Source organism: Sus scrofa, chromosome 15 (assembly GCF_000003025.6).
Source record: "Sus scrofa isolate TJ Tabasco breed Duroc chromosome 15, Sscrofa11.1, whole genome shotgun sequence".
In the NCBI taxonomy this organism is placed as follows: Eukaryota; Metazoa; Chordata; class Mammalia; order Artiodactyla; family Suidae; genus Sus; species Sus scrofa.
In genome coordinates, this window is record NC_010457.5 from 68,795,583 (window position 1) to 68,818,230 (window position 22,648).

General features: G+C 36.9%; 1 protein-coding gene across 3 annotated transcripts; it reads right to left on the reverse strand.

Annotated features, from left to right (window-relative positions):
- On the reverse strand, positions 4,975-14,686 carry GCG (glucagon). 3 transcript variants are annotated; one of them, XM_005671882.3, is made up of 6 exons: positions 14,575-14,686; positions 11,530-11,651; positions 9,894-10,055; positions 8,099-8,236; positions 6,107-6,250; positions 4,975-5,457 (listed from the first exon to the last, which is right to left on the reverse strand). In XM_005671882.3, the coding sequence occupies exons 2-6, from the start codon at positions 11,619-11,621 to the stop codon at positions 5,451-5,453; spliced, it is 543 nt and encodes a 180-aa protein (XP_005671939.2). In that variant the 5' UTR covers positions 11,622-11,651; positions 14,575-14,686; the 3' UTR covers positions 4,975-5,450. The 3 variants fall into 3 exon arrangements, with proteins under 3 accessions (XP_005671939.2, NP_999489.1, XP_005671940.2); NM_214324.1 differs by lacking the exon at positions 14,575-14,686 and having other exon boundaries at positions 5,420-5,457; positions 11,530-11,621; XM_005671883.3 differs by lacking the exon at positions 4,975-5,457 and having other exon boundaries at positions 6,103-6,250.

Sequence of the window (22,648 nt, forward strand, 5' to 3'; positions counted from 1 at the left end):
TTTGTGAATTTTCCATTCTAATTTTGGAGAACATGTATCTTCTTTCTTTTTTAATTTTTTAAAATTAAAGTGTAGTTGATTTACAATGTTGTGATATGTTCTTTTTCATCAGAATTCACAGTTCAGTTTAGATCTATAAGATCTATCTTATTGATTATAGTAGTCAGGTCTCCATATCCTAATTTTTTACTTCTCTGACTCTGTCTTGATTTAAGAGAGAAGGGTTTATACATATTTTTTAATCAGTGTATTTCTGACTACTATTTCTTGAACCTCATGTAGTTTCTGCTTTATGAGTGGTTGATAAGTTATTGGGTGCATAAACATTAGCAGCTGTTATAGACCTTCATTATGATACAGAACACTTGGCATTTTAAAATGTCCTTCTTTTCCTTAATTAATATTTTTTGCTTGAATTTTACATTCTGGTTCCAAGAGTGTAACCTCTGCTTTCTTTTACATTTATATCTGCCTAGTTCATTCAGTAGAACTCCTTTACTCTCTTATTCCCATTATGTAATTTTTGTATTATAATTAAAGATATAAAATCCTTGTATAAGTCTTATCCAAATAGTCTACAATAAACTCGTTGGGTGTTTTACTTTTATTACATTGAATCCAGAGGGAGTCCAGGATTTTCCAAACCTGTTTGGACTTAAACCAATGAAACCTTAAATTGCAAAGGTAACACACAGTCAAATAAGGCTTGGGCATCTCAACTCTGACTGTGGTAATGTACTTTTGGATTTTAATTCCATGCATAATGTTCATTCTTTTATTTTCCTTACTAATATAATTCTGTTTTGTGTGGGATGCAATATATCCAGCTGAAAAACACATTCCTCAGCCTCCCTTGTAGCCAGGATGTGGTCATGGGAGACAATTTCTGGCCAAAAAAAAACAAAAAAAAAAGAAAGAAAAAACTGAAAATCTTCTGGGGATCCCTGGGAATTTTTTTGCTTTCTCATAATTGGTGTATTCCTTTCCTGACTGTCAATTGTCCTTTTAGATACTTCTTATTCTCATTTTCTTCTTCTTCTTCTTCCTTTTTCTCCTCCTACTCATCCTTCTCCTTTTACCTCTTCATATCCCCTTAACAATGGACAGGAACCTGGGAGATAGATCAATCATCTCAGTCTTGAGTAACCATAGGAGGAAAGTCATTTGTTAATGATGGCAGTGCTACAGCTGGTATGTTTACCTTTGGAATTCCTACCTCTGGGCTTCTTTTGTAAAAAAGTTATCTTCCTCTTTAGTTAAGTCTCCATGTCTGGGTTTGTATTACACATAAACATAATACCTAATTAATACATTTGACTTCATTTCTAGACTTATGGGCTCCTTCCATTGTCATCTCTTAGTTTGCTTTTTGAAGCTAAGGGAAGACTGATCCTCTCTGATCTGGACCTTTGGCTTTATTTTGAGAATACCTCACATTTTCTGTCTTATGCTTCCTTCTTCCGTTTGCTTCAACCTGGTGTCCAGTTCCTTAGCTGACTACCTCCTCCCCTTTGTATGAGTGCATCTGTGGTCCCAAAAGTTGCTGTTTAACTGGGTACAGGGTTGTTTTCAAGTTTTGACTCTGGTGCCATGAGAATACGTTATCTATTTAGTTTCTAAACCACCATTCAGTTCCAAAAGGAGCCTCTTATGTCACCTGTGATATATTGGTACTGGAGTAAAGGCAGTAATTTGCATAAAAGAAAAAATAGTGGACATTGTAGAATAGCCTTGAGCTTTTTAGTTCAGAACTGTGAAAAATATTGTACTTTGATCTTATCCATTGACTGCCTCAACAATCCACAAAGCCCATCCTCTACCTAAAAAAACAAGCAAATAAACAAATAAAGCCCTACTCAGAAAAAAAACTTGAGCTTCTCCATTCAGATGCTTTGGAGAAAAACAAGGTAGTTTTGTTTCTGGAAATCTGACTGACATAATCTTGATACATATATAGGTGGCATCCGCCCTGAGTAGCTCCATAATAATGATCTTAGAATGGATATGTCAGGATCCTATTATTGCTGAGACCTCACTGTAAGACAAAAACAGAGTTATAAACAAAGACTTCTATAAGATACAGTGGTGGTTAAGACACTTGTAATCTAATTTTTTCACATAAGGAATTTAGGTCCAGGCAGCTTAAATTACCTTCTCAGTCTCCCACAGTGAGCACTAACCCTACTTAGGTAACTCTAATCTTAAATTTTCCATCCAGATCAGGAAATGTTCATCATTACATAAATGGGTAAGAGGATTATTACAAATATTATTTCAAATTCACTTCTATTTGTCAAAGTATATAAGTATTGGTGGGTAATGGGGAACATCTAGCTTACAGGGGCACTTTAGAGATAGATAAAGAGGATCTGATTCAAAGTGATATCAACATCATGGTGACATAGTACATTCCTTCTCTCTTTCCCTTTTCTGAAGAACTAAAAGACGGCATCCATTTATGAATAAAAGTACCTCTGTAGAGTTGTAGAATCCAGCACCACATTTCAAAGGACCTGGGATGAGTCTCACCTGTACCTCCGGAAATTACAAGACAGGCCTTGATGCAGAGACCCAGCAAGAGTTGGTGAACCTGCTCCAACACAGCTTGGAAACATTGAGAGTGCTAACTTGGGTGGACATCCAAGATAAGAGAGACTTTGTAGAAGTTAAGCCTTTCTGAGGAGAGATTCCTCCACTCCACTGGTGCAAAACAAAAACAAAAAACCAGGAGTTCCCATCATGGTGCAGCAGAAACGAATCCGACTAGGAACCATGAAGTTGTGGGTTCAATCCCTGGCCTCACTCAGTGGGTTAAGGATCCAGCTTGCTGTGAGCTGTGGCATAGGTTGCAGACGCGGCTTGGATCTGATGTTGCTGTGGCTCTGGTATTGCTGTGGCTCTGGCGTAGGCCGGCAGCAACAGCTCTGATTAGACCCCTAACCTGGGAACCTCCATATACCGTGGGTGCGGCCCTAAAAAAGACAAAAGACAAACAAAACGAAATAAAACAAAACAAAAAATCAAAAAACCATAACTAAATCTGGATGCATTGGAGATGGCGAGAGGCACCACCCAGCTCTATCTCTCCTCCAAGGTGACACAGACCAGGGTTGAACTAACTGGTAACAACCTCCCTTAAAGGAGAAAAGGGGAGTGGTGAGTGTATGCCAGGCTACCCTCACTGTGGGAAGCTACTGAAGAAACCATTTCTCTGCAGCAGCACCCAGAGCACTGAGGTGGGACCTCCATGACTAGGGTTGGAGAGGAGATGAGGAAAGAGGAAGATAAGAATATTAAAATGCACTAAAGGGAATTCCCATTGTAGTGCAGTGGAAACAAATACGACTATGAACCATGAGGTTGCAGGTTCAATCCCTGGCCTCGCTCACTGGGGTAAGGATCTGGTGTTTCCCTGAGCTGTGGTGTAGGTCCCAGATGCAGCTTGTATCTGGCATTGCTGAGGCCGTGGTGTAGGCTGGCAGCTGTAGCTCTGATTGGACCCCTAGCCTGGGAACCTCCATATGCTGCAGGTGTGAACCTAAAAAGAAAAAAAAAAAAAAAAAAGGTTCTAAAGGGATGCAGTGTCTGCACTGCCTTCAGGAGTGGGCTCCCAAGAGTGTCCAAAATAATAAAGTGATCAATTCATCAAAAAGATACAACTATCAGAAATATGGAGATACCTAACATGAGAGCAAGTCAATTCTAGTATATCTGAAGGGAGAAATAGACAACAATTCAATGATAGCAGGTGACTTCACTATCCTACTTTCAGCAATGGATAGATCATCCAGACAGAAAATCAAGGACATATTAGATCTGAACCATACATTAGACTAAAAGGACCTAACTGATTTTGATAGACAATTCCATCCAAAGGCAGCAAAAATCTTTTCAAGCACACATAGGACATTCTCCAGGATAGGTTGAATGATAGGCCACAAAACAAGTCTTAAGAGAGTTAAGAAAATTAAAGTCACACTAATTATCTTTTCTGACAGCAATACTATAAAACTAGAAATCAATAAGAAGAGGAAAGCTGGAAAAATTATGAGCATGTGCAAATTAAACACACTCTTGAATAACCAGATGAGTGGGTGGGGAAAGTTGGAGAGTTCTTATTAAAGGTTACTTGCAACTAAAAGTTTAATAAATTCTGGAGATTTAATGCAGAGCATAGTGACTATAGTCAACAATGCTATTATGTATGTCAAAATTGCTAAGAGGCTAGATCTTAAAAATCCTCACTATAGAAAAGAAGTGATAATTATGTTATGTGACAGAGGTGTTAGCTTTGGTGGTGATCATATGGCAATATGTAAATATATCAAATTTACATGTTCTTACCCCCTTAAACATACACAATGTTATATGTTTGTTATATCTCAATGCTAAAAAAGAGAGAGTTGTCAGTGCTGTATACAGAAAAAAAAAAAGTGTCTAGCATGGCAATCAGCACCAGAATGGCCCAAGATACTGGACATTCTAGGACAAGGAAACAAGAGTACAGGGTATGACAAACTTAAATGTCCGCAGATGCCAGGCAAGTAAGGTGAATAAAGAAAGTAGGCCAGTGGAAAGTGCCTACCTGTATATATTACTTTGATGTGAGTGTGTAAGCCCATGCACAGGGTGTGTGTGTGGGTGGGTGGGTGTGTATGTGTAGAGGGTACAATAGTGACCTGAAAAGTATGTGATCATTCAGAAGGAGGCAGATGCTACTGAGCTCCAGAAGAAACTTGTTTTATTGGTCTAAAATTGCCTGATGATCTAATTATTCAGGAGAAGAAAGCAAGGAATATTTCAATATAAAACACTTGATTTTTCAGTGCTGCCTCAAAATGTAAAAACATTGTTAAGGAAACAATTCAAAACATGACATGTCTGGGCATCAGATTTGACTTGTGGGTTTCCAGCTTAGGAAGAAGTGGTATTTGGAAGGATGGGAGACAAAAGAAGAGACAAGACAGGCAATGGTTAAGAGCTAGAAAGTTTTATTTGCCTATCTTTGAAAGCTGACCAGTTCTATGATAATCGTTTCAAGAAGAAAGTTCTCTTTGCAGTTTCACAACTGTGGCTACCAGTCCTCCCCTTATCCTATTATTGTAATGCAGATATGTTGCAATTGGTGCAATTTATATATACAAATTATATAATAGAAAACAATTTCAAGGCCACATGTAAGCAGGTTAGGATACTTCATCCAAAATAAGAAGGAAATAGAATTCTGCACTTTGATATTTTAAAGCTGATATTTTAGTAATATTTTGAGAATGGTTTATTCCATTTATAATCTTTTGGTTATACAATAATAAAAGAAAATTTACTTATTGGCATGCAAAGCAATATGGCTTTAGAATACACCTCTTAAATTTACAGAACTTAAAATTTCAAACATCCCACATGGCTGGCAGGTGATGTTGTGAACACGATCTTGATTAGTGACATACTTCCTAGAGACTAAAAAAAAAGAGAAAGAGAGAGAATGATTTAACATAGTATAATACCTAGATGATACAGTTAACTTATCCAGGAATTAGTGTAGTGATTTGTTTTGATAAAAAATTTTCATCTTATACATCCTTTGTCTTGGGTTCTTCACATATTTACATTCAAAGATGACTTATCCTAAATTTCCCCTATTAAAAAACAGAAAGTCTATGAATAATTATAAAAAGCAACTACAGCTAATCAAGATAAGTGGTTAATTTTGGCATTTAAAGTTTTACTGTTATGCTTATTACATTAAGTATTTAATACCATATATACTGACATTTTACTTCCTGCTAAAATTTCAACATACATAGCAATATGCAATGTGGCATTAATATGTGAATAACTTATCATCTCCACTTTTAATTCATATCTGTGATCCTAATGCCTTGTCCCTTACTGACACTCAGAAAATGTGTCTGGAATAAATAGGTGAATGAATAAAGTTGTAATGATTAAAAACAAATATAATAGTGTACTCTTGAACGAGTCATAATTTTGATTATACACCAAGAGAGTTAAGACTCTCTCTTCCCCACAGAGGAAAGGCCTATACCAGTGTGATCGTATTTATGAGAATTTTGATGGTTTTCGGAATGAACTAAAATACAATCACCTGTCAGTAATTTTGGTGTGAAGGAGCCAATTTATAAAGTCTCGGGTGGCAAGATTATCGAGAACAGTGTTCATTTCATCTGAGAAGGAGCCATCAGCGTGTCTGCGGCGGAGTTCTTCGACAATGGTAACTTCCTCTGGGAAACTGAGAAAAAGAGAGGTAATGTCAGTATTTGGTCAAATAAATGCTTATCAATTGGCTGTGATGGGTACTGTGTAAGGGGGATTGAGAAAATGATATGTTTCTATCATGAAAATCCTCACAGAAATTGTCTGTTGGAAAGGGAATTGAGTAGGTAGAAAAGTGCAGAGCCAGGACCTGAAACCAAGCCCTCTTCCAGATGCGAGCTGCTTCAAAGAATTTTTTTTTTTTTTTTTTTTTTTTTTTTTTTTTTTTTTGGTCTTTTGTCCTTTTTCTAGGGCCACACCAGAGGCATATGGAGATTGCCTCCAGGCTAGGGGTCTAATCGGAGCTGTAGCCGCCGGCCTACACCACAGCCACAGCAACACCAGATCTGAGCCGTGTCTGCGACCTACGCTACAAATCATGGCAACGCCGGATCCTTAACCCACTGAACAAGGCCAGGGATCGAACCGGTAGCTTCATGTTTCCTAGTCGGATTCGTTTCCGCTGCACTACGAAGGGAACTCCCAAAGATTTTAATATATTGCCAAGAAAGAAGTTATTGTTGAGACGATTAATTTGTTTATAATTCAGAACAATGTATTATATCCTGTAAAACTAGTGTTTATCAGAACCCTTGCCAAGTAGAGTTTTAAGGGATTAAAGTTTAGTCTCGCTTAGATTTTCTCTTTGATTGGTTTATTTAGCAGAATTTCGGGTATCCATTTAAAACACTGTAAAATCATCTTAAGTATAAGTGACACTTTTCCCAACTGATTTTGTAAATTTGATTGTTAATGTTTTAAAAATCAGTGACAATACTAGTTCCCTTTTGTCTTGAGAGCTCTATAAAGTCTCAATAAGCTCATTTTAAATCTTATTTAAAAAAAAGAGTTGAACATAAATTTCATGCTTCTCATAATTCAAATGTCAATCAAAATGGTCACAAGAAAATGAGACAGTTCAGGGGTCTGTTTGGTTGTGCTAAGGTCTAAGAAAGTACCTAAAGGTCTTAGCCTCATTTTCAACTGCGATAATTTGATGGTTTGTGATGATATGACAATCCCATAAAAAATGAGTACACTGTTAAATATATGGATGTCTCCATATATTTGTATTTTGAATGTCATTTCATTAAACATCTTTAGTTTCTTTCAGTCTTCATCACACTTTACCTGAGTACTTACTAACATATAAATATATGCTGAGCCTATATGTAAATATTTGAAGTCAAACTAAGTCTTTAGCATTGTTTCTTCTTTTCCTTTAGCACTGGTTTCCCTGGGACAGTCCTAGTTTATTTTCCTGGGGTGGTTAGTTACCAAATCACTCTATTTATTCTGAAAATTGTCCTGGACTGACAAATACCCTAATTATAATACAACTATAATGGGGGATGAAAAGTAACCTACTTGACTCTATTATTAATATTTGCTATCAAAGGTAAAACAGAGAGGGAGATCCTGTTGTGGCTCATAGGTAACGAACTCAACTAGAATCCATGAGGTTACCGGTTTGATCCCTGGTCCCTGCTCAGAGGGTTAAGAATCCCGTGTTGCCATGAGCTGCGGTGTAGGTCTGAGGTTCGGATCTGGTGCTGCTGTGGCTGTGGTGTAGACTGGCAGCTGTAGCTCTCATTTGACCCCTAGCTTGGGAACTTCTGTATACCATGGGTGTGGCCCTTACAAAAAAAAAAAGATAAAACAGAGGAGACTTTTGTAAACTGTTTCCCACCAACTGGAGTTATTTCCTTACTTCGTAAGACTATATTAATTGCTTCTGTAATGCAGATCTATATATAGATAACTGTAGTCTAAGTTTTCAGCATCAAGGAAAAAAAAAAAGTTAAATAAGAATGTACAGACTTACTCTCGCCTTCCTCGGCCTTTCACCAGCCAAGCAATGAATTCCTTGGCAGCTTGGCCTTCCAAATAAGAACTTACATCACTGGTAAAGGTCCCTTCAGCATGTCTCTCAAATTCATCGTGACGTTTGGCAATGTTATTCCTGAAAGAAATGTGAAAGTTAAATTGAAGATCTGTCTCTTTAGCAATATGGTTCTCACCTATAAGCAGTGGCAGCTTTGGGTTCAGGATTCTGTGTAGAAGGGGCTTAGGAAGATTTGGGAGAGGAGGGTGGGTAGGGGACTCATCCTGAAGCTACATTAAGTATCTGGAGTGAAGGTTGATGGGAGGGGTGCCAATAACAATTAAGGAGGGTTAAGCTCCCTCACTCCCATTTTCACCTCCCCTGCTTATCTGTGTCTTTAATTATTAAAGCTGCCTTTACTTCAGTCTCAATGTGTCTGAGCTATCCACTGTGTTAGGGTACTTGCGAACAAAATAGCTGCTTGCCTTTAGTACTTATGGGGTCAGAGTTAGTTAATTGAATCAAGGGAAAGCAAAGGAGCATCTCAAAATGTCATCAAAAAGACCACAAGATAACGGATTAAAGGAAATGTGTGAAGGGTTAGCAATGAGGAATGCTAACAAGATGACCCCAGATCACCCTCAGGTGTGTACAGAGTGCTCGGTGGAGTTGGTCGACCAGATAGATGGTCAGTCACTCCAGCATGTGTTAGCCTGAAGCATTTTATCTTAAACACAACATAAACTGCCAGGGAGCTACTATTGTTTTACATTAGTTTACCAGGTTGTGGCATTCTCTTTCCAGAAATGAAGACAGTTGTTTGCATTTTTTCAAATTTGTGATTTCTCACCTTTCACCAATGGCTCCATCCGTAATCCTTCACAGGGACTTTCCCCACTGTCTTCTGACCATACCCGCCATCTTTCCTGTTCCTTCCAGTTTGAGAATTTTTGGTCAATCACCCTCTTTTATTCTTCCTGGAAGGAAATAGCTCCTCTCCCATCCTCCCTCCCCACCGCCATCCTTTTCCCTTCTCCATTCTATCCAGACAAATCTATTCCCTTTTCTTGTTTTTCAGATTTCCTTCAACTACTTTGCATGCATAACTCCCTTCCCCTTGTGGGCTGCCCTCCAAAGAAATTGTGAAATTCCACCATCCCCGTGAAACCCTTGCGGCTGATTTCCTCCAGTAGCCTCAATGCAGCAAAAACCCCCAACACTGTCAAAGAAGATCCAACATTAAAATGTATGCCTTACGATAGGCTTGTGTTCTTATTTGCTTTCTTCTCTATGCTGTGCAGCTAGGCTATAATTTTAAATGTGTATCTTGGATTGTATTCTACAAGAAAAAGACTGCATCTGTTTCCATTCCTTACCATGATTAACTTGGCTAGAGGATACTTTGAATGTGATCACAGTCATGAGTTTGAACCCTACAGGGAATGTTGAATTTACTCTTAACTTTGGATCAGGAATTAAATTCCTAACCTTACAAGTCCAAAAAAGTCAGCTTTCGAATTTAAAGAAAAATGGGCAAGAGAGTGAATATTGCTAAGACCGCAGCTGGGAAAACAATTTAAAATTTATGTCCCATTGGAGGGTGGAGGGGCAAGGGGTGGGACATTTAGAGGCATAAGACAAAGGAGAGCATCACTGCCCTTGAAAATCATCAAAACTGAAATATCTTATGGGTGCTATTTGATATGCACAATAACTTAAGAAAGTCAGGAGGAATTTTAGACATATTTAAGTACTGCATTTGTGTGCAAATTTCTGATGAGGGTCAGACACTTACTTGTTCCTCTTGGTGTTCATCAGCCACTGCACAAAATCCTGGGCACGCCTGGAGTCCAGATACTTGCTGTAGTCACTGGTAAACGTGCCCTGTGAGTGGCGCTTGTCTTCAGTCATCTGATCTGGATCATCGAGAGGGTCCGTCTGGGGAGCTGGGAATGATCTATGAGGAACAGTAATGGGGCAACTAAATCTCTCCTCAAGACTAGATTTACTTGAGAAACATCTCCACAAAATACAGACCCACGTAAAGCCAGAAGGCAAGTGGACTGAGTATTTCAGGCGGCAATTCAGAAAGACCTTTATTTGTCATGGGAATCCCATGGTTTTACTAGAATTTAATACACTCTGATTTGGAATTCTAGCAGCTGATTTTCAAACTGTCTTCCTTTTTTTTTCCTGAAAAAAGGATTAAATAGATTTTTTTCAACAAATTCCACTACTCATAATTATGCTAATAATTCCAGAAGAGAGCAACGCCTTGAATATTTAAAAAAAAAAGTGAAGAATTCCAAATCATTCTTTTTGGGGCGGCAGGTTTATGTTCCAAATTCTGTTTCACACATATTAGTATAAAAAAATAGCTTCATTACCTGCTTATGGGGTAGCTAATGGTGAAGGAAAGTCAACGAAAAGTTCAAAGAAAGACAGAAAAAAGCCCACTTGCTAATTTGAAACTGTGTAGAAGATAATCCGTATGCCAGTCTTCAACAGTTGGTTGGCACAGCTATGTGGGGAAATATTCAACATGATTGACTCAAAAATAGAAATGAGATACTATTTTTACCTGTCAAATTAGCAAGGATTAAATATTGGGGAGGATATTGTGAGAGGAGTATTTCTATAATGCTGATGGAGTGTACATGCGTATGACCTTTCTGGAAAGCAAGTTGGCAAGAGACCATAAAAAATTTAAACTCATTCAATCCCTTGGACACGATAATCTTGCTACTAGAAATCAATCTTCAGAAAATAGTAAGAAAAGTAGGGAAAAAGGCTATTTTCCTTCACATTTTTCGTGGGAAAATGTGAAGAACTCAAGTACTCAATAGAGGAGTAGCTAAATAAATATTGGACATTTATGAGATGAGATAGTATGTAGGCATTAAACATCATACACTTAATAGATATTTATAATGATATAAGAATAAACTAACAATATAATGCTAAGAGAAATAGCATAATACAAAGTTACACATGATCTGAGATACATTTATAAATATATATAAGTATTCAGTACATGCATATTTTCTATTATGACTGTATGACTTTTTCAGTTAGAAAGCAACAATGTTACTTTTTAAAAGGAATAAAAAAGGAAAAGTTGGTGTGTGAATAATTAAAATGATCTACTATGCAGTGTGAATAATGAATGGACAGGTAGGATCAGCTGAAGATTTGAAAGAGCTATAATTTCCCATGTAGCACATTTTTCACCATTTCCCACCCTTTTGATTATGAGACAACATACTCTGATCTATACTCCAGTAAAGCCTTTATCACAATGATTCTTTAAACATTTGAAAATTGTGCGGAGAATTTACTCTAAATTGCCAAGACCTAATCATGAGTTACGGTTATCCTGGGCTGTATTCTAACTATAGTGCTATATTAGTTCAAATCTGAAGATTTAATACCTGGATTTCTCCTCTGTATTCTGAAGGGAACGTTGCCAGCTGCCTTGTACCAGCATTACAAACAATCCAGCCACAAAGTAAATGGTTTTCATTTTTGCTGCCTGTCGGAACAGAGTTGGGGGCTTGGGGGGAAGATAAAGACAACGCGTCAGGCTAAATTAGTTCAGTTTTTACTAAGTAAATATTATAAATAGAAAAAGCTAGTCATTCGTTTTATTCTGATTATATTTCCAGCTTAATTTCAAATATTAGATTATATTTTTCCTGCAGGTTTTTTTTTTTTTGGTGTGTGTGTATGTGACAAAAAAGAATACAAAAGCACTATGAAGCTTTTTCATTAGTGTCGGACACTTCTGTTAATGATTACAAGGCTCATTTCCAGACTTGAAATTTAAAATGTCCACGATAAACATTGAGAATACCCACTGTAGATGATATGCTACATATGGTTAGCCTGAATGGCACCTTATCCATAATGCCACCCTCTTCACTATCAGTCTGGCTTTCAATTAATAGTCCTTCACTTTCAAGCATTTACATTATACTGCATTTCAACCATCTTAAAGCAGCCTCAGGCTACAACTTGGCATACCAGCTGTCGGTTCAGATGTATTATTCATTTATATTTTAAATAGTGTAACTTGGTCTAGACTTTGTAATTATAAAGCGGCCAACAGATTTGAGGTATTTTAGGGTGCTTTGACCTGTTCTAAATTAAAGGAAAAAAATCATTTTAAAGACAAGCAATTTGCAACAAGAACTAATGCTTCTGGCAACTTGAACAATCACAGCTAAGAAACTAAGAGATCACTGTCATGAAGGAAATGTAATGCTTGCTTCTGAATTCTTGGAAGTCCCCAGGTTGTTTTATAATTGGACTGAGTCCAAGACATGTCATTCACTGCTAGTGACACTCTAGGCCAGGTTGTAGGATACACCTGGTTGCTTGTCTTCACATCATAAAGCAGATGTCATGAGCAGGACAAGACTATGCAGTCTGGATGGGGCAGGTTGGGACCAACAGGAATGTGGGGCTGAGCGTCCCCACTGGACAAACACCTCTATTTTCTGAATGAAAGCCTCAAGTCCAGTGTTTGCCACGAACTTCTCTCTGCTACTTTCAAGTCTGACTGTTTACTTTGAGAAGTGGGGATTTCGATCCAAATTTGATTATGCTTATCCATAAAAATGTGAATGAGTATTTTTAGCAAATGGCATTTGGTTTGAAATAAGTATTTTACAAATATTATCATTTTAAACTATCAATCTTTTCTTTAACATCTTAGCCAAACTTTCGCTCTGTCTTTGGTATGAAAACATGGAGACTGTAATACCTGCAGCGGCATTTTTTTCTTTTAAAATATTAAGTCTTTTTAGTTTAAATGGTCAGTTAGACAAAGCAACACAATAGGCATTATTACATATTTGTCCTCCTCCATTCATCAGCATTCAAGTACTAATTTGGCATTTTGCTGTGCTTCAGTTTATCTAGTTGGCAAACTTTGGAAACCTTGCCAAAAGGATAGGCAAGGCCTTCTGATTATAATTCTTAGTTATAAAGTCATGCTTTCAGAAACTTAAAACATTAAAGCAAGCACTCCTCTTTAGGATTACATCATTCTTAGAAAGTCAAGTTAGAACTATAATTTGTTCCACGCAATATTCCTAAAGGCTTTACAATATCTTCTATTATGTTCTACGGAGGCAGATATGGAGCAGGTGGTTTTCTGTTACTGTGAGAGCTGGTAGAAGAAACAAACACACAGAAAAAAGTCCTCTACAGGCAATGAAATGAGTTCTACTGAAAGAATAAACTAATTTTTTAAATTTTATTCATTGTTAAAAGTCAGCAAAATTGTGAAAATTTTGAGAGTAAGGTAGTTTGTATACCACTACTTGAGAAAGCAAATTTTGGCATTATTTTGGTATCAAAATCTTATTTTATACGAGAAGATTTTTCAATTAATTCCCTACCTCTGCTTTAGGCAGCCTATAGAGAGAATCTGCAGTCTTACAAGAACCTCACTTTTCCACTCAAATTTAAAAGGAAATATGGCACCAATAGTATTTACTAAACAGAAAGTCTTTTGGGAAGATTAATCTTTGACCAAGGCAAGGTGACATATTATAATATGTCCCTAAGTATATTGGTGTTGTAGGTCAAATGAATACTGTAGAAACTGGTTAGGTCATTTCCTATCACAGGTATTAGTAGGTGTGAAAAAAACACACCACATTATCATTTACTCTATTGAAGATTTTTGTAAAATTGTTCTTTGTTCTTAAGGGCTTAAATAGGTACTTTAGAACATCTGATTTTTTTCTAAAGGTACTAAAATTTTATTTCAGAATGTCAGGCGTTCAGATATTTTATTTATTACTACTGGTCCTCAATACATAGTAACTAATTATTAATTGGTGGTTTTAATTGGCTCCACCCATAGAATGCCCAGTGAATGAGGATAGTTGTTTTCTGTACTAAATATGCTATGTCTTATTTACAAAGAGCTGATTTCATGGTCGTTGAATTCTTGATAGACTTATCAGAAATCTGAATATTTGACCGATGGTGTTGATTCTGCTCACCATACGTTTTCATTGGTAAGGAGCAGTTGCTGTTAAAGCCTCTCTAATGGGCACATTTCTGCTGAATTTAAAAGGCGCCTTCTGTTCAAAGTAGTATACACATTTATCAAATCCAACGAAAATATTTGTTTTTCAAAACATTACCACTTATTTTTTAAATGTAATTATCATAACAGTTAAATCTTATAACAAGTACATTGGTTGGAATCTTTGTTTTTCTTTCTATTTTGAATCTTTGCATTGAATTATTTCTCAACTCACTTTATAGCTTCACTATGTTGAAGTTTATGTAAAAGCATTTTATATCATACTTTCATCTCAATTCTGCCCTGTGTATTATTAGTAATAAAGTGTAGGATACAAAAACACTTCAATTCATAATACTTTGCCTCCTTAAGAACACTTAACTATACCCCAAGCAGGACTTACAGTCTTACAATCACCCAATATTAATCTTACCTTTTGACACCAGAAGGTGGAACAGGGCAGGTGGAAAGAGAGTGAGACTCTTTTCAGAACTTCGTGTGTGCAGTGTCCTGAGCCCTGTAGTTCTGCACCACAGCGTGCTGCTTTTATATACTCCCCAGCGTTGTTTAGCCTCGCAGATATTACGCTGACAATATAAATTTTTCATCTGTAAATAATGAGTTTTTGTTACAAACAATTTCACTCGCCCACTCACTTTGCTCCTCTGCATTCTATGCTTATATTGGGAGGAACCTTTTTATTTACTCTGTTGCTTTTTTTTTTTTTTTTTTTTTTGCTGAGAATGGAAAGAGCAGTTTGGAAATTCACCTTTCACTCTTGGTCAGGCATGAAAATCACTTAAGTACTCTAAAGTGAATTTTTATGCTGCAGACAAAAGAAGGTGAGATTATATAGTCCGTAGCCTTATTTGAGGGCCTTATAAGCCCTTCTTTGCTATTTAGTTATGATGAATGTATCTTAATGTAATAATCGGTTCATCTTTTCATATATCCAAATAATGAATCACTCACTCAAAACATACTCATCAAGAATTTTCCTGGAGTTCCCGCTGAGGCACAGTGGGTTAAGAATCTGACTGTAGCGACTTGGGTAGCTGCAGAAGTGTGGGTTTGATCCCAGCCAGGGCAGTGGGTTAAATGATCTGGCATTGCTACAGCTGTAGGTCACAGCTGTGGCTCGAATTCAATCTCTGGCACAGGAACTTCCATATACTGCCAGTGCGGCCATGAAATTAAAAAAAAGAAAGAAAGAAAAAATATCTTCTAATTTACACTATATGAAATTAACTTGTATTATTTCAGTGGGGAGTTTTAAAGAATATCAGTTAAGACCTGATGTGTTCTGTTACTAAAAATTGGATTCATGGGAAAAAAGATACAGTAAAATGAGGATTGAACATTCAAGAGGGGTAATGCTATAAGACAGGGTCTAGTATTTCTTTTTCCTTCTAATGGATATTTAGAGGCTAATTCTGCTGATAAGAGACTGGATACTAATTTATGAAAGAATGAGTTACTATGTATACTGTCATATTTTCTGAGCTTTGTGATCTGCCCATTAGAACCTCAGTGATCTATGGGATTTAGCAGGTATCAGTCTGGTCACCTTAGAGAAAGAGAAGCATTGGGAAATGATCTGGACAGACAGCATGTGGACAGTGTTGGTGTAATGAGATTTTAGTCTGGCTGATATCAACAAGCTGTTGGGCCTCAGTCAAGTCACCCACTCTCTTTATGCCTCAGCTTCCTGTTTGGAAATGAGAACATTGGTTAAATGACTCTTCTAAAATAAAAATTTGATTTCATATGACAAATTCATTGCCACACTTGTTAACTAGATTCCACTATTCTAATACCATCAACTGCATGGTGAAGCTTATACAGAAGTAAATTATCGAGACAAATGGAGAAATATACCCAACAGATTTAAACAGTTCACTTTGTGGGTTGGACCCACTCTTGGATGTAGAACTATTTAAAGGCTATAGAGATCAATTCTATGTGAAATTGGGAGACCTCAGGAAGGGGCATTTGTGCTGGTGATTACTGATGGGTGTTATACCGTTAATGGAAGACTTCCCATTCAAAGTGTGGTCCAAGGACCAGCATCACCAGATATGTAACCACTCAGGCCCAAGCCCAAACTTTCTGAATAATTTGCATTTTACTAAGATTCCCAGGCAACTCATATGGGTATTAAACTTTGAGAAGCACGACTGTATAAAATGCCCATCTAATTTTCTTCACCCCCTGGTGCTTGCTGGTGTTTTGACCTGAGGACTGCTTTCACCAGCAGAGGGGGCGAAAGAGCAGAGAACCGTGGCACAACGCATGGCTGTCTGGATTAACACACGTATGGTGGATCTGAAAGTATGTATTAATTTAATATGTGAACAAATTGTTCTTCCTTCTGGCTTCCATCCTCATGAGTATATTGGCTATATTTTTATTAAATTGTTTGGACCTCAGTTCTATATATATATATATATTTTTTTTTTTTTTTTTTTTTTTTTTTGCCTATTTGAGTAGATGTTTCTTCCCCTCTGTTTTGTCTCTGTTATTCTGTCTCTCCTTTGCAGATGCTACCTCTTCATAGGAGCAGCCCTAAGAAGGGGGCTCTGCCATGATGTGTATATGGGCTTTCGCATAGCATTTGGCAGGTCAGTAAATGCCCTCTCCCAATAGCTCACCATAAAGCTTCTTTCTTTCTCTCCACTCCACCTGCTTTCTATTATTTCAGAAGTGACTATCCCAAGTTCTTTCAGGAAATTTTCTCTGGCTTCATCTCCAGCCCACTGACACTGATTCTTGCGGGTCCCCAATGCTATTAATAATAAGCATTCTGAGAGCACAGAAGCACTGGGTCTCACTGAATAGGGCACTGCTCTCCTCCCTTGAAGGGGAAAGCAGACTCCTTGATGGACCTTGTATTGTCAGAAATTAAGACAAACATTAAGTTCAACTTGAACTAGTGGATTCCTTCCAGTGACTCTCCCAGCACCAGTCTCTACGTGGCCTTCAATTCCCATCAGAGCAGTTATTCAAGTATTTAGACATGAGGCAGGGAAAATGGTGGCCTTGTATGTACATAACTAGTGTCAAAAGCCTTGTCTGGGAGCAGCAAGATTCTGGGAGATGTCATCTAGAGTTCTCCCAGCAGGTTGTGTTGGGGTACCTGCTGGTTGCCACAGGTGTGGCCACAGGAAAACTATGATATACCTTCTTGAAAGGTCATTTTGACTTGATATAAGTAATATAAACCATGGTTATTATATGGAGTGGAGTGCAAAAATGTGCATCAAGTTTTAAGATAAAATAAATACTTATTCAAAGATCTCTTACTTTCTTTACAGTCATGGAGCTCACAGCCTGGGCTGTTGCCTGGGGCCCCACACTAATGTTCTACTCTTACCTTCTTGAAATTCCTAATTTTTGAACAAGGACTCCACTTTCTTGTTTTTCACTTAGCCCCACAAATTAAGTAGCAGATTCTGCTTAGCACCTCATCTCACAATCTTAGGGTTGTTGGTGTTTTGCATGATTATTTTCTTCAGCTATTCAGGATATTTAGGTTAAAATGTTTGAGAACAGCAAGGATCCAGGTTCACAGTGCTCTTGGGTGGCAGGACTATGGACAAGGGGAATGCTCAGGCATTGCTGATAGAAGTGCAATGTGTCACAATATGTCTGAGGCACAATTTAGCAATAGTAACAAAATTACAAATACCTATCACCCTTGGCCTAGTAAGGCTAAAGCACCATTCTGAAAATTTATCCCACCTATATTCCTACATATATACACATATATACATAATGATATAGGTGCAAGTTTCTTCATTGTAGCGTATGTGTAACAGTAACAGGTTTGAACCAATCCAACGGGCCATCCATAGAGCAGGTATTTTTTTTTTTTTTTTTAGGGCCACACCAGCAACATATGGAGGTTCCCAGGCTAGGGGTCGAATCAGAGCTGTAGCCGCCAGCCTACACCACAGCTCACGGCAACGCCAGATCCTTAACCCACTGAGCAAGGCCAGGGATCAAAACTGCGTCCTCATGGATATTAGTCAGAGTTGTTTCTGTTGAGCCACACCAGGAACTCCATAGAGCAGTTTTTAGAGAAAGAATGAGGAAGCTATTTATTTCCTGACATGGAAAGACTCTATGATACGTTGTTAGGTGAAAATTGAAAGGTAATCATGGGTATATATTAAGTTACCTTTTATGTTAGAAGAGGGAAGGCGAGGAAATATGTTTATTTAGTCATCATTGCATTTAAAAAAATTGCAATACACACAAATTAATAAAAGAGTTTACCTGTAGGAGGCAGTGTGGAGCAATGAGGTAGACAGGAACAGGGTACAAAAATATGTATTTGTTATGCCATTTGGATTTTTTGACTATTTTGTTTAATAATCTACTCAAATCATTTAAAATTGCAATTTTAAAAGGAGTGAAATTATAACTGTTTTGGGAAGAGGTTAAGTTTTTTATTGCAGTATAGTTGATTTACGATGTGTTAGTTTCAGGTGTACAACAAAATGATTCAGTGTATATATATATATATTCTTTTCAATTATATGTATAATTATATATATAATGTGTATATATATATATATATATATTCTTTTTCAGATTGTTTTCCCTTATAGAGTATTACAAAATATTGAGTATAATTTCTTGTCCCAAACAGTAGGTCCTTGTTGGTTATCTATTTTATATATAGTAATATGTATATTTTAATCCCACATAATTTATTCCTCCCTGAAAAGGTTAAGTTTTAAAGATAAATGTGCAACTACCCTTTGGCAAAGTAATTCCACTCCTAGGTGTTTTACCCAAAAGCAATGAAAATGTATATCCGCAAACTACTTGCACAAAAATATTCACAGCAGCTTTATTTACAATAGCTAAAAGCTGGAAACAATGAAACTATTCATAAACAAAAGAAAAAAATAGACAAATTGTGGTATGGAATTCATACAACGCAATTCTATTGAACAATAACAAAAAAGAACCAATAAAGGATATTGGCAGCAATATGGATGAATTTCTAAGATATTCTGCTGAGTGAAAGAAGCTGAACACAAAAAACTGCATAAGTATGAATCCATTTACAGAAGTTACAGAAGCAAAACTAAAGTTAAATAAAACTCAGAGCCATGGTTGCTTCTTGGAAGAGGAGGAGAGAGAATAGTCTGGGGATAGCTGTCTGGGGAGATGGAAATACTCTATATTGTGAAAGGAACATTTTACCAAGCAATGTCCAATTGTCAGAATGGTGCAGCTAAGATTCATAAATTTTAACTTAAGAAATCCAGTAAAATTAAAAAGGGCACAGGGTGTGGGCAAAGGTATAAATAATACAAGCAGGGAAGATTATTGATAATTGTTGCAATTGACTGATGAGTTGTTCCTATGAGGATTTGTTATGTGATTCTGATTACTTTATACATGTTTGAACTTTTCTGAAAAAAAAATGAAATTAAAACTATAATAAGTAGGGAATGGGCCATTAGCACCAATTAATAAGTTACTTTGGAAGCTAAAGAATTTGACCCTTCAGTTACTAAGGCTGAGCCAGGTAAAGTACATGAAGTTCAGAGATACACGTTGTCAACAAAGCTTGGAGGTAAAATGGCAGCAGAGGGCCAGGCCTGGGTAAAGGGAAAAACACTGCACCCCTGCAATGAGGGCTGGCCTAGAACCACCTGTCAAAGGCAATGGAATGGTATTAGAGCTCCTTCTATCATTTTTAAGGTCTGTCCTGGGGGTATGCCTCTGCTCTTTTAAGTAAGACTTAGCAGTGACCAGTATCGCCTTCCGAATTAGTTTCTCCATTTTTGTTTCTCAGAGGTAATCCTCTCAATATGCATGCTATTAGAATTCCTCTCCATAACAAGGGCCTTCTGAAAAAAGTGAGCCTGCAAAAGCTCACCCCTCCCCCACAAAAAAATGGAAGTAATATGTGAGAGGAAAGTTCACATTAATTGAAGTTTTTTTTTTTCTTTGAAGGAAAAAGTGTAAGGAGTCACTTAAGAATTTAAGAATTGAGTCCATAGAATATAATGATCAGATGCCTTTCACATCTCTGTGTCTCTCTCTTTTGTTTTTTGCTTTTTTTTTTTTTTTTTTTTTTTTGGTTTTTTAGGGCCACACCTGCGGCATATGTAGGTTCCCAGGCCAGGGGTCAAACTGGAGCTACAACTACCAGCTACACCACAACCACAGCAACGCCAAATCCAAGCCGAGTCTGTGACCTACATACACCACAGCTCAGGGCAATGCCGGATCCTTAACCCACTGAGAGGCCAGAGATGAAACCTGCATCCTCATCCATACTAGTCAGATTTGTTTCCCGCTGAGCCACAGTGAGAACGCTACATCTCCGTGTTGAGATGAGCTCAGGTATCTAGGGAGGATACTGGAAGAACTTCCAGGGGAAATTCTGGGTTTGCCAGAGGACATGAGATAGATTCTTACTGAGAGATATTTAAGATACAGTTCATGACCCTTTCATCTGGAATGATTCCAAGGAAGCCTGCTGGGTGGGGTGAAATTCCTTAATAAGATCAGTGGACAGTTTTTTCTAGCCCTGAGGCTCTGAGACCCTGCAGACAGCTCAGCTCACGAATCTGGGCAGGGGACCACGCACAGCATCACGGCTTTGCATACGTTGATTTTATCTTTTGCTAGATTCCTGGTATAACGAGATGTTTAAAATTGTTCTAAGTTTCAGTTGTTATTTTTATTCATAAAGGGAACAAGAAAGAGAAGGAAAACAAAATTATATTTTATACAAAATAATCTTCTCTCTTAATTTATAATCAGAATATATATTTATATGTATAACTACATATATATCATTGAATACATGTGTTATGCTTCTATTTTTCGCATATTGTAGCTATAAAAAACAAACCATATGTCATTACATTTATCCAACCTCTTGCTCATCTGGAAAGACTTTTTTTCCTTCAAGCTTCTAAGAGTCTTTAATGTGAACCAATTAAAACATTGCAATTTTTCAAAGGCTTCTGTAAAAGGAAGTAACTTCAACCATTAGAATACTTAAAATTTGAATTCTGTATACTAAAAAATGCAGAAAATGCAAAATGGAGTTATAAACACTTTTTCTTATTCAGGATGTCTTGTAATCAGACTTGCCCCCTGCCTGAAACTAGCTTGGTGCTGCCAACTCATATTTTATCAGATGTATTATAAAGATATGCCCAAATTTGGGGTGACATTGAAATGATATAATCATAGAGTGAAGGCCAATTTATAAAGCCCTGTAGGCTATTATTTTTAAGTAGCATATCATTTAACTTAAAACATTTGTTGTTTGACTATTTTATTCTTCAAACATAGAGAACTCAATTCTACAATTTCATTTTGTAATAAATTACCCCAAATAATTTATCTTTGCACTCAAAAACAGTTTTTTATGGCACCAGTACTGTGTTCTAATCCTAACACTTTCTGGCTAAAAAGTACATCGTTTCTTTGTTGCCACATTGCCAAAGGAAGTAAAGACTGATTTTTCACTTCCATTTTAATAAAATCTTTTTCTCTTCATAGAGCTCACCAGAGTATTAACTTCAAGCCCTTTCTAATGCTGAAGAAAGATAAGAGTCTTCCCGTATTTCTCATAAATCTAGTCCATGGTCACCAGCATCCTTTTCCATAAACACTGATCAGCTGACAATGGAAGACTGGATTTTAGACCTTGTTTTTTTTTTTTCCCCAATCTCTCTCTGTCGGCATGAACCATAATGTCTAGCAAAAGAAGGCAATCCAATGAATATCTTAAACTTTGCTTTGATTTATTAAGCACCAATTTGCATGTAATATTTTTCTGAAGAATTGTCTTCCATAAATGTATTATATAGGACAGAACATAGTGATGATAAAATCAAGTATGAATTATAATTTCAGGGCTACATTTATTTAACACCTGGGTGAACGTGTAATAGCCATTCATTTTAATGGGTAGCACATTGTATCAACCACCTGATTAGGTGATTGACCTTTTTCATTTTTGCCTGGAATTCATTTACAGGCTTAATTATAGACAATAGACATAAAATTATGATAACTTGAAAATATTTTTATTGTAAAGCTAGTTTTTTTTTTTTTAATACTTCTGAAATGAAAAGCAAGTCCTCTAAGAAAATAGAAATAGCTGTTATGGGAGTTCCTGCCATGGCACAGTGGGTTAAGAATCTGACTGCAGTGGCTCAGGTCACTGTGGAAGTGTGGGTTTGATTCTCTGCCCTGGCACAGTGGGTTAAGGATCTGGCATTGCCTTATCTGTGGTTAGGATTCAGTCCCTAGCCTGGGAACTTCCATATGTTGCAGGTGTGTCCATTAAAAAAAGAAAGAAAGAAAGAAAGAAAGAAAAAAATAAACAGAAAAGAAATAGCTATCATGAATTAATGCCTACTAAAAGCAAAACTCTTTGAGTATATTATTGTCTAATCCTCGCGATACAATACAGAGTAAGTTAAATATTTTTGCCTCTGTTTTACAAATAATGATACAAG